Source organism: Mya arenaria, chromosome 15, assembly GCF_026914265.1.
Source record: "Mya arenaria isolate MELC-2E11 chromosome 15, ASM2691426v1".
Lineage (NCBI taxonomy): Eukaryota > Metazoa > Mollusca > Bivalvia > Myida > Myidae > Mya > Mya arenaria.
Window position 1 is genome coordinate 1,090,002 of NC_069136.1, and position 16,679 is coordinate 1,106,680.

The window sequence follows — 16,679 nt, forward strand, 5'->3', positions numbered from 1 at the left end:
CGCAATGCCGGGTGAATGCGGTGATTTCGTCTTCAAGCTAAAAATAGCGGGGAATGGGTCTTACCCAGGTTCCCTGGGGTGCGGGGGCATTTGGCGGGGATTTTACCAATATGCCATCTCTGCAGGGCGGGGACTTTACCCGGGCTTGGCTGGAACAAAAGTCAAAGTCCGCGCTATTCCCCGGACGTTGGAAGGGGGGGGGGGGCGTGGTTACCATTGACTGGTGAATAACGGTTGTTTCTATGCTTTGCTTAATACTCAAATACATTTCAAAACATTTGGCTCGATATTTTTTTTTCATTTTTCGTTGCAATTCTTAATTGTAGAATTAACGATGAACCTATACATGTTGTCACAGTAAAACATAAGAGAGCCGAAAACCGATGCAAACGCGCGTGCGTTTTATTAAGATGATAAACGTTAAAGGGTCAGTGTTTGTGTTAAAATTAGTTTGAACATATAAAGTATATTTGCTACTTTCTTTAAGGGTTATTTAGTTGTGTCTGACATCACAGTATTAGCAATAAGGCTACGTCCATACAATGCCACCAGCGCCGACCACGCCACCCGCGCCGACCATGTCACCAGCGCTGCCGACGCTGATCACGCCACCCATGTCCCCAGCGATGACGACGCCGACCACGTCACCAGCGATGACGACGCCAACGTCACCAGCGCCGACAACGTCATCACTGCAGACAACGCCACCATCGCCGACCATACGACCAACCCCGACCACAACGACATCACTATACTTCTTTTCGTGTTTTGTCCAAAACAGAAGATATTCCATTAGGTGAATCAATACCAAAATAAAAAAAAAAACAAGTAACAGTACTCAAAAGTATTATTCATAGAAAGTAATTGTACATACATGAACACGGACGTGAGCGTAATAAATCCGTTTATTAGCACCACATTTAACTGGATTTCAGATTAAAATTTTATGGAAAATGTTAGTTATATATAGAATATAGATATGTAAAGTGGATAATACAGATATGTGTATATTTCATTGTAAAAACCACTGTATAACACGGATTTGAATCTTTAGTGTAAATATCACTATAACAAAGAAAATAAACAACCACTCCAACCTTATTCCAGCATACATGTGTATAAAAACAACAGCAAATAAATGCTTCAGTCTGTGATAGGCAACAAAATGTAAAAAGCAAAAAGTGAAACATTTTAATAGATTAAATACACTGTAAAATATGATTAACAATAAAACAAAATTGTTACGCTAACCCATATATATGTAGCAAGCAAAACAAATGTCATGAAATTAGAAATTACAAATAAATAAAATGATGGAGGAACAAGGTACAATACTATCCAGGTATGCATGCATGTCAACTAATACTTTGATACAAGGCTAAGCTCAACTATTTAGATTGCAAATATTTTGATGGCCTCACTTCCTGATATTGAAACTAGAAAATCCCATGTTTTCAGTAGCAACGTTTTTGGTATTAAATCTTGGTGATCTGATCTCACATTTTTTAACAAAAAGTAACAATTTTTGTAGTTACAATTTCTGCACATTTGCTTCTCTGTGAGATGTCCAATCATTGCTCTACATTTTGATCACATGATACAACACTATTTTCTCATTGGACAATTTACTCAGTATTTTGCAGTTGGATGCGGCTCGCCACTATCATTTTAGTGATGTAAAAACTCCGAAACAGAAAAAATGCAGCTTTAGTATTTATAAGTGAGGACATCAATATGGTAAATAAAGTCAAATTTAACAAATCAGATATGTCGCCTGTTAGGAGCACACTTTAATTTTCTAGTAAAGGTGTCCATGACCTTCACATTTGACCTATTGACCCAACAATCAATAATGGCCATCTTCTGACCATGACTAAGGTGCATACTAAGTTTGAAGATTCTACACAAAGTCGTTGATGCTACTGATCAATGATATTGATCAGAAACAAAAGTACGACACCGGACAAAGAAATCCACATGCGTCTGCCACACTTTGTAGCAGACATAAAAAACTGACTTCAAAATTAATTACATGTACATATTAATAAATTCATTTAATTTCAAGAATAAGTTTTTATTTCGCAAATCCGAACACTTCACTGAATTTATCTTGATATTTAATTCTTAGGTTAATCTAGGGACATTATCTTGTTTAATTATCTACTCTTATTTCATTATTAAATACATGTACAAATTTAAACAAGAGGGCCATGGTGGCCCTAAATCGCTCACCTGAGTAAAAGAGTTTAACCTTTGTATTCAATATAGCTTGATATTTGTTCTCAAAGAATATTGAAAAACATACTGGTCAAACATGTTGTCAGGATAATCACTGACAGGACTTGTCAGAGTTCCCTGCACACTGACAGGTCTTGTCACAGTTTCCTGCACACTGAAAGGACTTGATGATTGACTGCACACTGACAAGAGTTTGATTCTCATACCTGCACACTGACAGGACTTTGTTCAGTTGCCCGCACACTGACAGGACTTGATAATTGACTGCACACTGACAGCACTTGATACAGATGCCTGCACACTGACAGGACTTTTTTTCAGTTGCCTGCACACTGACAGGACTTGTTCATTTGCCTGCACACTGACAAAACTATGTTCAATTACTTGCACACTAAAATAACTCTTAGTATAGATACACAAACAACAAACATTGCACCATCCAATAAAATCAATAATCTGCCTTAAACTCTAACAAGAGGTTCACAAGAATAATCGTTTTTTACTCTATTTTTAGCTAAAAGGGGCCAAACAAAATTATGTGAACAAATTTAAGAGAGGTCCATGCAAGGACACTTCAAACCAAATTTGCTGAAGATCTATCAAGGGGTTCATGCAAAGAAAATGTTTTTTTTTACTAATTTTAGCTCTGGTGGCCCTTAAAAGGGGCCAAACAAAATTATTTGAAAAGACCTGACAGAGGCCCATGCTAGGATGCTTCAGACTTGAAGATCCATCAAGCAGTTAATAAGATCAAGTTGTTTAAAGGTTTTTCTATTTTTTGCTCTGGTGACCCCTAAAAGGGGCCAAACAAAACCATTTGAACAAAGTTGAGAGAGGACCATGTAAGGATGCTACATATCAAGAATGGAGTCATTCTGACCTTTACTTTCAGAGGAAAAGATGTTTAAGTGACAAGACAATGTAAAAACAAATGACCCCTGAGCAAGGCCAATTTGACCCCGGGACAATAATTTGAATACCTTTGGTGTAGGTCCACTAGGTAACACTATATACCAAATATGAAAGCTCTAGGTCTTATATTTTGGAGAAGAGGATTTTTAAAGTTTTATTATATAAGACTATATAAAAACAAATAACTTTCAGGGCGGGGCCAATTTTGACCCTGTGGCAATAATTTGAACAACTTTGATAGAGGTCCACAAGATGATGTTGTATACCAAATATCTAAGCTTCTGGCCTTACGGTTCTGGAGAAGAATATTTTTAAAGATTTACTATATAACACTACGTAAAAACAAGGACCCCCTAGGCGGGGTCAATTTTGACCCTGTGGCAATAATTTGAACAAATCTGGTATGCTGTATACCAAATATCTAAGCCCTGGGCCTTACAGTTTCAGAGAAGAAGATTTTTAAAGATTTACTATATAACACTATGTAATAAAACTAGTGACCCCTGGGGCGGGGCCATTTTTGACCCCAGGAGAATAATTTGAACAAATTTTGTAGAGGACCACTACATGATGACACATACCAATTTTCAAGGTTCTAGGCCTTGTGGTTTTTGAGAAGAAGATTTTTAAAGTTTTCCCTATATAAGTCTATGTAAAACAAGTGACCACCGGGGCGGGGCCATTTTTGACCACAGGCGGATAGTTTTAACAATTTTGGTAGAGGACCACTAGATGATGCTATATATCAAATATTAAGGCTCTAGGCCTTGTGGTTTTGGAGAAGAAGACTTTTTAAGTTTTTCCTTTCCGTTGCCATGGCAACCAGAGTTCTGCATGGAATTCAATTCTTTGAACAATTGTTAAAGGGGACCACCCAAGGAACATTCCTGTGAAGTTTGGATGAAATTGGCTGAGCGGTTTATGAGGAGATGTCGTTTAAAGTAAAAGTTTACGGACGGACGGATGGACGACGGACGGACGACGGACGGACAACGGACGGACGCCGGACAAATTGTGATCACAAAAGCTCACCTTGTCATTATGTGACAGGTGAGCTAAAAAGCACTAAAAATTTCTTCAAGCTAATACAGATGCCACAATGACTTTTCAAAACAAATGTGGATATTTAAAACACATCATCAACAATTCTTGCAGTGCACATAAAATACACTCTCTAAAGGCAGATGCATGATTCATTTATTGACAAGGCATACATCAAGTGTTTAGTCAGGCAGAAAGAAGGACCCACTTGAGGTCTTCCATAAAGCACTAATGGTTTCTCTTCTGAACTGCCTTAATTATTAATGATCCATTTAATAGTAACAGTTTTAATGTAGATTACTTTAATTGTCCTGAAGCTGATACAGAGCTACAGGTTGGCGTTGTAGCTTGTTTGATTACACTTTCATAACCGAGAAATATTATTTTAAATCAAACTCCAGTTTATAATATTATAAATAAAACTTGTATACCACATACAAGATGATTGGAATGTATATGTATGCATTAAAAACTTATTTCTGTAATTAAGAGAAGTAAGCTATCATGACACATTTCTATAAAGCTAATCAGCAGAAGCATTTAATGAGTTATAGATTGATTTATTTATGGGTACGTTTAATAGTGTGTTTTTTGTTATTACGTTTAATAGTTATCAAATATAAAACATTATTTACATGTAAATCATTATTTTGTTCTTGGAATAAAGAAAACAAATTTAATTCAGGGGCTCCAACAGTGGATCAGAGTCATTCCCGAAACATAGCCGGGGGGTCTATTTGATTCGGAGGGATTCATGCCAAAAGCAGGGTATAGGAGCTTACACATCTTTTCCAATGTTAGCTACATTAATTAAAAGGTACTTCCTACTGTTTTTGATGCAAATGTCAATGCAAAGACAATCTTTACAACAGTAAAAAAGTTTTAACTTGTGAAACTCGCAAAATAAAATGAAAAGAGAATGCTCTCAAAAATGTCTTGACAAATTGGAAAATAAATACAATAAATATTGCAAAAAATCTTACAAATATCTCATTTTAATAGATAGGGGCAAGGTTTTTTTATTGAACTACATTGTAAGTTGAAAAATAGGCCAAACCAAACACATGCCAAATTGGCACAAAGTAACAAAACAATCCTAACAAGAGTGACACTCACAAAATACGCCCATCAATAATTTCTTGGATTCTAAGACAACTTACTGTCACATTGGCCCTTTGAGAAGCAAGCTTTTCAAGAAGCAAATGATTTGGCACAATATGGCATTAACAGTAGAAATTTTTTATTTTAATTCGAGGGTTTCGAGTCAAAAGGTGCTAAAATGTCTATAATTTTCATAGGCATTTGGCTGATTATCATACTTGACCGATTTATTTTACCAACAAATATTTTCAGCAAGTTTGGTGAAGATCAGATGATAACTGTTCAAATTAGACAGTGGACAAAGCAAAAATGGCAAATTTTGACCAATTCAAGGGCCATAATCCTGAAGAGCCTGGCTGGTTATAGAACTTTGCCAAGAATATATACCAACAAACATTTATAGTAGCAAGTTTGGTGAAATTCGGATAAAAACTGTTTTAGAGAGAGTAGACAAAGCTAATATGGCCAATTTTGATAAATTCAGGGGGCCATAACTCTGGAGTGCCTATAGCGATTAGGCTGGTTATCGAACTTGACCTAGATATTTCACCAACAAACACTTTCATGAAGTTTGGTGGAAATTGGATGAGAAATGTTCAAGTTAGAGAGCGGACAAAGCTAAAATGGCCAATTTTGACAAATTCAGGGGGCCATAACTCTGGAGTGCCTAAAGCGATTTGGCTGGTTATCGAAGTTGACCTAGATATTTCACCAACAAACACTTTCATGAAGTTTGGTGGAAATTGGATGAGAAATGTTCAAGTTAGAGAGCGGACAACATTGTGGAGCCGCCCGCCCGCCGCCCGCCCAATTTTGACAAATTCAGGCGGCCATAACTCTGGAGTGCCTAGAGCGATTTGGCTGGTTATCGAACTTGACCTAGATATTTCACCAACAAACACTTTCATGAAGTTTGGTGGAAATTGGATGAGAAATGTTCAAGTTAGAGAGCGGACAACATTGTGGAGCCGCCCGCCCGCCCGCCCGCCCGCCCGCCATGGGTGTTCCCATAATACAGCCATCGTAAGATGGGCGTATAAAAAGTCATAACAAAAAATAAATACACAACAGGAGTGCCACTCAGTGAACACTGACAGTCGGCTCATCTTGTTGTTTTTTTGTCAATCAAACAAGGGGCATAACTTAGTGATTATTAAAGCAAGAGTTATGGGCCTTGCTATGCATGTACATGTTCGTTTTGCCTCTGTTAATATGTAAACCAAATTTGATAGTTCAAATTATTCTGATTGCGACTGTTTTTTTTTTCAAATAAAGGGTTTCAACTTCGCCAAAAATTGTCTGATACAACAGATTTAAACATGTTTATGGCTTTAAACTCCAGCATGAGCTCTGTATAACAACATCTCATTGGCTCCTTCAGTTGTACAAGTCACACTTTCATTGGCTGCTATAAAAAGAACAGACCCACGATGCACCTTGATCCCACCATTCAATGTTCCACTTCCTGCTATACAGATGATTATACTTGCACTGTCCATTGTTTGAAGATTGAAGGAAGTCTGAGCTGCATCCACCTGAAGGCAGGAATATACATATTAGCATTAGCAACCTATTACATGTACGTGGCAATCACAAATCAATGACATCACCTACATAAATCATAGCTATTTTCTCTCCAACAAAACAAGCTACTGAAATTTAAATAATACATGTACATGTTGTTTTTTTCGCAAAGCAATCAACAAAATGTTACAGTGTAAAACTTCATGGTACATGTACATGTATGGGCCTCATTTCCTAACTTCATGGTACATGTACATGTATGGGCCTCATTTCCTAACTTCATGGTACATGTACATGTATGGGCCTCATTTCCTAACTTCATGGTACATGTACATGTATGGGCCTCAATTCCTAACTTCATGGTACATGTACATGTATGGGCCTCATTTCCTAACTTCATGGTACATGTACATGTATGGGCCTCATTTCCTAACTTTGTTTTAAGATGTTTTAAGATAAATATGCATTAAATTACCAGTCTTCCACAAGAGTGATACAGATAGTAAAAATGCATATATGCCATATACCCGGGTGGGGGGAAAAATCCATCTGAATTATTTTTTTATTTTTTAGATATTTTACAAAGTGAAACCACAGTATGTGAGTAAGACTGAATGTAAAAAAACAAATCCGCAAGGGTGAACTAACTATTTAAAAAAGGTTTGATAAATGCCAAATGGAAACCTTAACATCAAGTGATCAATTAATTTGAAGTAATGATCAAAGGCAAAGAAATATTACTTTTTTGGAAAAGGAAGAAATTAATAATATTCATTCCATTCTCTTAGTGCCTGAATGTCATCATAGCTGATAGTATTGAGCATAATTTTTTAAAAGGCTTTGGAGAAAGGTAAATTTAATTTACAGTATTACAGTATGACATGACAGTGTATCATAAGAATATGATAAATCATGACAAAAAATAATTCTGTATAATGAAAATGTTATGGTTTTCATAGCAAAATATATGTAAATACATTTTTTCGTACTTGCGTCTAAAAATGCTTTGAAATTTCGCCAACTTAAACCTGCTAAAAAATTCCCTCTGAATAATACCAAAATCCCCCTGAATTTTCAGCCTTTCTGAACAAATCCCCCTGAATGGTCTCCAGAAAATATGGCATGTATGAAAATGTAATGTGATTTTTATAAAATATTTAAGTAAAGATTGTAATGGAATACAGTTTACCAGTATTTCAGTGACAGAAAAATCTGCGATAGGTGGGGTAAACCTTCGTATTGTAACACCATTCTCCTTGAACACACTCGGCTGATATTTGTTGTCCTCAGCTGGCTTGCCCGTGTAGTTCAACATTTGAAGCAGCGTCTCAGTGTCAATGAATTTTGGTGTGAGCCCGGCCCGTACAACATTGTCAGAACACGCCATGCATTCCATACAGTCTGAAAATGTAGGATTGGTACACATATAACAAACTGTTTCTTTATAGACTGTGAAAATATGCTAACATGTATAATTCTTCATCATTAAAACTGCAACAAATTACATTAAGTGTCAAATTATAAAGTTTTCATACCTTAATGTTAAAAGGCTTGAATGACATTTTAAGTAAAGAGGTATAATTTCATCTTATTTCCAGTAAACATGACATCAGCAACCAGAGAGCTGTTTCAGTAAAGATCTTAGTCTATTTTAAGCATAAATTGAAATGATCTTATTTTCCCACATATTTGAGTGAGCTGAACTTTTATCATTATGAAAAATTAATACTGAGTTGAAGAAATAAACAAGAGCTGTCGACTATTCCACCGCTTTTCAGTGTAAGGATTGAAAAGTTTTGGCGAAACATGCATGGATCACTGTTGGATTAAATTTCAATGCAATACATGATGTGCTGAGATATTAACAAAAATGTGGTTATATGCAAAATTTTAACCAGAATTTCTAAGTCTAATAATAAAGCAGTGGTCGAAATTAGCAGGGCTTATTCATAAATATGATTCCATGCAATAAAACAAGAATTCTGGCTTGTTCATCCAAAAGTCTAATTATGATGACTGATAAAGGGCCATTATTTGCAAAATACAGTTATCTAACTTGGTTATTCAAGTAGGTTGGGTGGTTGAATACCATTGTATAAAGTCTCAATGCAATACATCAAGTAGTTGCTGAGATATTAACCTATGTGTGCTTGCACACAAAACCTTAACCAGAATTTCAAAGTCGAATAATAAAGGGCAATTATTTGCATTAAATGCAAACTAGAGTTATCTAACTTGGTTAATTAAGTAGGTTGGATGATTGAGTACCATTTTATGAAGTATCAATGCAATACATCAAGTAGTTGCTGAGATATTAACCTATGTGTGCTTACATGCAAAACCTTAACCATGGTGTGACGCCGACGGGTGAGTAGTATAGCTCTCATTATTCTTCGAATAGTCGAGCTAAAAATCAATGTATTGCCATTTTTGAAGTTTATGCAGATATAAATTATAGAATTTACATTTAAAATTCTTTACTAAAACAGGCCCCATATGTCAGAACTCACCCTTTTTTCAGTGCCTTAACATTTATTTTAGCCAGAGGTTTAGGCGCTGCTATACTTACATGTATTGTCAATGAAAACATGGTCATTATGCTTCATAGAAATATCTTGAAATGTTTTTTCAGATGCATATTTTCACACACTGCAAACAGCCCTGACATTGCTGCTGCCAACCACTCAAACAACACATTTTTGAAGATGCATTCTAACTCCCAAATAAGCAGTACCATAATTATTACAATTGTTTAATTCTATGGAAAGGATGAATAAATATTGAAAACAATGGTTCTTCTGAAGGATTACCATGTTTAATTTGAAAGAAAGGTGCAGAAAACATGGTATTTCTACCTTATGAGACGATAGTTGATCACTGTAAATCTTTTAAAAGCCACCAGTCATTTAACATTTGTTTTTTTTCAGCTATTAATTACATGGTTATCAGTAATTAATATTTTCCATATTAAAATGCATTAATTAGAAAGTAGTTAAAGATTTATCACTCAAAATTTATGTTTGTTATACATATTGTGGCAATTTTATATCTATAAAATGTTTAGTAAAACACTGAAAAGTGAAGTTTTCTTTTAATTAGCATTTCTGTTGGGAGAAATTATTATGCACAGATGGTGTTATCTAAATTATCAGTATAAGCTTCTGAGTAGTAGCTGTAATGTCTACTTCCTGCCACTCTTATCCTTCCCAGGTCTCTAGAGAGAATATTAATCATGCATTTGTGTATTCAGTGGCCTCAGTCAATGTTATGCAGTATTATATGATAGTGGCTGGCTTTCTTCGGCCATTGTCCGGCTTTCTTCGGCCATAGTGTCCGGCTTTCTTCGGCCAGAGTGTCCGCTTTTCTCGGGGCCACTATTATGTAGTACTGTCCGCATTTCTTCGGCCACTGTGTTTTAAACAAGATATATAAACCGAGCCTTTCGGAGGAAAGGGGGAGTTGGAATTGAGTTGAGATGAGAAGAGAGACTAAGTAGAAATTAGAGAATGACTTTTGGACTTAATTAAATAGTTGTATTTTTAAACTGTAAATATTAATCAAGACTTTGTGTATGTGTGTAGAAATAAAATGTTAGACACTTAATGGTTTTAATTGTTTTTCCAATGATATATTGGATGGTGGCAGCGGAAAGAAAAGGAAACAATTCCTAAATGAGTAAAAGTCCACAACACTGACTGTGGTGGAAATACCGAATAATTAAAAGCACCAATATGTATGTATTCATTTTAAATATGAGTGTCGCTTTAAAAAAAAAACCATAACAGACGAGCAACAGTTAAAAAATAAGGGTTTTCTTAAGAAAAACAAAACAAAATCCCCTACCCCCAGACAGGTAGGCATGGGGCAGGTTAGCTTCCAGAAAGATCGCCTCCCCTTTCTTCAGGTGGATCACGTTCAGGAAGAAGACAGAAAACCCACCAACATCTCCCGGAAACTCTCGGTCCAGCTGTTAAAGTATATTATGAACGGCCAATGTAAAGAGATTATCTCATGTGCGCATGTATTTCACAAAAACTTGTGATTACAATTCAAATACAACAAACATGCAACTTCATCAATACAGTCTCAAGAACAACAATATTGGCATATGTCAGACATTCTTTTGGCGTTCTGAAGCAAATGATAAATATTGTCAATTTGTACCGTAATAAAAACTGGCAGACAAAATATAATATTTTTCGATAGTTAGAATGATAGAAGTCGAGAAGAGCAATAATTCTTCTTTCATTTCAATTTATTTGTATCATAACCATTATGATCTAAATGCTTTAAAAAAATGTTTTCAAAAGTATTTAAGATTGTATAATCTACTACCTTCAACAAGATGTCCCCAACATAATGGCTGGTATCCTTGCCCACTGCCTCTAAACAAATAATGAGAGGATAATTGTTCAATTTAGGTGTAAGATTGAAATTCATTTCACAGAGTGATAAAAAAAGCAGACTCCCTTAGTGAAGAGTCAAAAAAGAATTGTGAAAACGTAACTAAAGTTATGAGAACAGATGTGTTGCTTGTCAGACTTTGATCTTTAACTTGGTGACATCAAATTAATAGGGGTCATATATCGACCATGACCAATGTGAATACCAAGCTTGAATACCTTACACGAAGTCTTTCGAAAGTTAATGGTAAACGGAACTGTGAAGTGGACTGCATTATAGCCTGACAAAGTTACCGGTAACCACTACTTTGCAGAAGACATAAAAAGATTGTACAAATGAGTAAACTTGATCCTTGTTTGTGTACAATTATCAGTTTTTACAGAAACTAAAGATGAAATATAATAAATTTTAATTTCACAGAACAAAATAGTTTGCATTTAACTATAGTAAAGCAAAAAATCAGAACAACATGAAATTATTTTAAGCTTTTAAGAAAAAAATATACTTAATAGCTTATACTTAATATATAATAGCATTATTAAATTTATTAAAGACATACCCAGCTCTTTGACCCAGGCTACCAAGGCAGACAACTGTGTTTTCACTATGTCCTTATTTTGCCTCATGAGGGCTCCAAACGCCTCCGCGATTGCCTCCCTTACCACATCAGGGTTGTCACTGCTACCCGCCGACATCAAGCCAGCAGTCTTGTCAGCTCCTATCACCGTCTGCAACTGGCTGATGTCTGGAACATTGTATAGTATTTTTAATTTCTTACAAAAATTATGAAAGTTTTAAGATTGCTGGTTTTTGTATTATTTTTAATTTTTTTACGAAAACTATGACAGTTTTATTATTTTTAATTTATTACAAAAACTATGAAAGTTTTAAGTTTGCCGATCTTTGTATTGAATTCAATATTTAAATTTGATATCAATAACAGTGTTGAACCATAACCTACATGTTTCATTTTGCAATAGACAAGCAAAAACCCATTCCATATAATCTTGAAAATAACATTCTTATCTTTAAATACTTAATGTCTTTGCATGTGAACCAAATACTAGATAGAAACCAAAGACACCAGAATATACAGTTGCAATGACAAAAGAAAGTCGTCAAAAACTGACATATTGACATCGTATTGAATCTTACTTCCATAACTGATTTATCACATCACTTACAACACATGAACCTTTCAAAGTTTTTTGCACCTTTTTCCAATTCGAAATTTACCAGAGTTGCCTACCACCTAAATCCCAGTAAGTTTAAAAAAAAGTGACAGTATATATATCTGCGCTCATATTCAGATATGATTTAAGCTCGCATTTACAATTCTAGGCTTATTTTGAGGAAATACTGTATTTACCAATTTTTTGGCCATTTGGTATCTAGTCCCCTTAAAATTAAAACATAACAAGATAGATACATAGATATTTCTATTATGAAGACCATAAAAATCTACCAATAACTAGAGAACGTGGTTAAATGCAATACATTCTAAGTTCACTGTCTTTCAATGAAGTTTGGCAAACTTACTGTCAACAAAGGCCACAATCTCCTGTATAGGTCTGAAGCCACACAGTCCGGTGAAGTTTGTGAGTGCTATAGCCATCTCAGGCTTGTGGTTGGGGTCCCTATAGTTCGTGGGATCCCTCTTGTGAAGTTCTTCTGCATGAGCCTGTTTAAAGAGTAAAGTTATTGTTGCAATTATACCATGCCTTAACTTACACAGTACTTTGCATTTATGTTTTTTCAACATATTGTGACAGATTTTTTATATGTAGTCAACTGTCTCTCCCATGTTGTCATCATGCAGCCAATTTAATGAATATAGTTCATACAGTTCACAATGTAAAGTGTTTAATGAAACCTAGACAAGTTGTGAACAAAACAAATACAAGGATTTTTGAAATCTTCAAGTCTAACAATGATATTTGTAAACAAAGACATGACTTTGTACATCAAAGAGATTCACACACAGTTTACCTTGCTGGGGTGGGCCTGAATGGACAAAGATTTCTGAACTGAGAGCACTTTGAACAAGAAAGGTAACGCCCCGCCAAACCTCTCCCTGACTGGTTTACCAAGACCATCAGGGTTTCCCTGTACCCAGTCTGCCAACGACTGTCCATCCGCCATGGGGATAGTTGAAGGAGCACTGGGGTGGGTTCCCATCCACAGCTGTTGGAAAGTTTCATAGATACTTGAGAGTAGTTTACCCGGTATACGTAACTTTCTAAGCTTCATTGTGAAGACAGTTGAAGAAATTAATATGATATAAATCTTGCTTAGCTAGAGTCTAGACTCTAATTGTATGGTAAAAAGTACTTCTTTCCTTGTTGAGATGCAAATGAAAAACGTTCTATTCTTTGACATTGTTACTGTTACCGTATATATTCAGGAAGACTGATCAATATAGTTGGGTATACTTATTAAACATTATTATAAATTGTATAATAGAGATATTGAGCTCCAACAGCAAAAGTAAACATCTAGAAGAAGTATCAATCTGGCTTTATAGTCAATTTATACAACAGAACATACCTAAGATACTAAACGTTCATGTTAAATATCTAACAACAGTAACATCATACCTCTGCATATGGAGTTTGTTCCTCGATGCTGACTGAGGCATTACCACTCTTCAGCAGCTTGGCAACTTCACTGCTGGACCCCACTTTCCCCCAGGCATAGTTCTGGTAGGCACAATTCAGCTCAAAAACTGAAATAGGTCTGTTGACATTGTGGGTGTGAGGTCACATTTTTCTCCTTTTTGTAAATGCGGGCATGGCCCTTTTTGAAATGTGATATTTTTTATATGATACACTAGATTAAATTTGGAACAGCCAGATTTTTAAACAATGGCTTTTATGTATAAAGAAGTGCTATAGATATAAAATAGCATGCTATACATGTGGCTTTTGCTACTGTAGTATAAAAAAGGCATGCTATAGATGTGGCTTTTGCTACTGTAGTATAAAATAGCATGCTATAGATGTGGCTTTTGCTACAGTAATATCAAATACTTAACAACAACTTAACAAAACTGTGGAGGAAATTTATCACTCTGCATGTTTGTAAACAAAATATTTGGCAAAAATAATTTCCTTACTGGCAATTTTCTAGCATGTTTTACTTTATTACTCATTTTGTATAAATTAATATTTATTTGAATACAGTACTACATTTCCCATCTTAATCTTCATGAGAAAAGCGTGGCATTAATTTGATTTCACCAGAAAAAAAGGTCAGTACAAACTGACGTCACAGTTTAAAAGAAAGTTGTTGTTTGAGAAGCAAAGTGTTTTGTTTTTTGTTATTCTTATTGGACATCATCTTTACCTCAGTAAAAACCCTGTTGTGTAATGTTGTACTAAAATAAATATCCAGTTCAATTACGATTCAAAAGTTTTAATTCTAGTCACTTTATTCGTTGACTATGAATGGAATTCACCACTAAAACTGGTTAAAGTCAATCATCAGATTTGTTAATATGGTAATTAAATGGCCATTTGATTTCTGAGCACAACGGAAGTATCAAGCAATTTTATTCGATGATGACTGCCATCACATATTATTGCTGATTAATAAAATTAACAGTGCTGTGTGAAAAATTGGTTTATAACGCCTTATTGCTATAGTTTTAAATGCCCATGCAATGTGAATATATGATTTTATTTTAAGGATTTACATCGTGTGATATTTGTTTTTGGGTTGATAGGGGTACTTTAACCTATGTATTTAGCTTCGCAAACCCGTATTCAGGTTAACGCAAACATTGTTATAACCCTGTGTCAATAGATTATATATACAGGGTTCCCCCTGGGTTCTAAAAAGTTGTCGCCACTTTTTCGCGGGGGGTTAAGGGGGCCGCGATAGGCCCCCTTACGGGTCCAGGGCAGCGCCCTTGTGGGGGCCAAGGGGGCAAAGCCCCCTGAAGCTCATGGGGTTTAAGCATTTTAAGAGCCTTAAATTGCATTTAATTAGCACATTGTCGTGCAAATCATAACATTTTGTTGTACATGAAGCACAAGATATTAATAGCAAATTGTTATTCTGTTGACAAAATTCATTGTATATGGACTAGTACATAAATAAAAAAATATTGCAAAAAATGTGACATAAACATCAATATGTTGATTTCAGTCTAATGCCTGCATACAATAAAAGAATACATTTGTGAAATTATGAGATAAATTTAAAATAAATGGAAACTCAAAGAAATATACATTGTCAAACTAGGGCCATAACTTTCCTAATAAAAATTTGTCTACCTACTCTTTACTCCAGCCAACATATTAGAAGCCTTATCAAATGGGGTTTAATCCTATTTATTTGATTTCTGTTAGTCTTTTTGAACTCTTAGAATGCTGCATTTATAGCAATTACAAAGTGCGACAAAACCGAAAGCAAGTATATTTTTAGCGCGTAAACGTCATTACGAAATTTGCATATCACGTGACTTTCCGACAACATAAAATTCTATGATTTGCATATTTAAAACTAACACGATAATTACGCAACAACAAGGCTGTTGAGCTAAATATTAAAATTGTTTGCTAATAAGAGACATAACAGTTAAAGGATGTCATTGTTTATCCGTGAAAGCAATAAAATTCTGCAATAATTAGCGAGGTGTTGACTGGGCCGTGACTGCTTGCCCTAATTATCGGATTAATTTTTGTTGTCGCACCAGCAGATGCGCTTGATTTATGACAGTGACAGAATCGATTATCATGCAGGCCGCATGGTCACCACTTACGTCATTTTAAGAAAATATTTTAGAAAAAAATCGCTGTCGCCATAAATTCGCCAAATTTGAAAAGTTGTTGCCACTTTTGCGATTTTGTCGCAAATGGCGACAATGGCGATCGCCAGCGGGAACCCTGATATAGGGTAAAAAAAATCAAGAGAAACCCCAGTGTATACCATTATTTAGTTTTTTCAAATACTGCAGTCTTTGTCGTAACTGGGTTGCCTGAAGCCCAGGACAAGTAAATACTGTTTCGGACAAGTCCAAATTAAAAAAAAAATTAAGGCAAGGACAGATACTGTTTTGTGAAATATATGTATATAATATAAAATTTAAAATGTAGCACTATGGGGTAATTGGTGACTCAAAATATCCTATCTTATGAAATATTTCACATCTAGGTACAAATTAGTTGTTTGTAACCTTTTTCATTTGTTTACAAATTTATTTCAATGGTCAAAGTACATTTGCAATATCACAGTGGCGTTCACCTTCGTCTCAACAGTACAAGAACGTTTTATTTAAACTTTGTAAACATGATTCGTGCGATAAATCGTGATTTTATGCTTCAGATTGAAAGTTTTTACGCTTTCAAACTCACCTCCGTTCGTGGCAGCCATAACTTTACATGAAACTGTTTGCGTGGTTTCGTGAAATATAATATCTCAATATTTCAACAAAATCGTTCATAACTGAAAAATTA

The 16,679-nt window shown here is 35.2% G+C and overlaps 1 protein-coding gene across 1 annotated transcript; it reads right to left on the minus strand.

The window, feature by feature from the left end:
• Positions 1 to 832: 832 nt before the first annotated feature.
• Positions 833 to 16,668, minus strand: LOC128220635 (mannose-6-phosphate isomerase-like). Its single transcript, XM_052929112.1, has 9 exons — positions 16,578 to 16,668; positions 13,818 to 13,945; positions 13,210 to 13,404; positions 12,760 to 12,901; positions 11,780 to 11,965; positions 11,152 to 11,201; positions 10,660 to 10,783; positions 8,006 to 8,217; positions 833 to 6,827 (listed from the first exon to the last, which is right to left on the minus strand). Exons 1-9 carry the CDS (start codon positions 16,594 to 16,596, stop codon positions 6,624 to 6,626), a joined length of 1,260 nt encoding a protein of 419 aa, XP_052785072.1. The 5' UTR covers positions 16,597 to 16,668; the 3' UTR covers positions 833 to 6,623.
• Positions 16,669 to 16,679: the final 11 nt, after the last annotated feature.

Excerpts from the sequence above, each read along its gene's own strand:
- LOC128220635 (XM_052929112.1), bottom strand. Across the intron at positions 11,966-12,759 it reads GATTGTGGCCTTTGTTGACA|ACATCAGCCAGTTGCAGACG; the intron begins GTAAGTTTGCCA and ends ACAATGTTCCAG. Across the intron at positions 6,828-8,005 it reads TTTCTGTCACTGAAATACTG|GTGGATGCAGCTCAGACTTC; the intron begins GTAAACTGTATT and ends TCCTGCCTTCAG.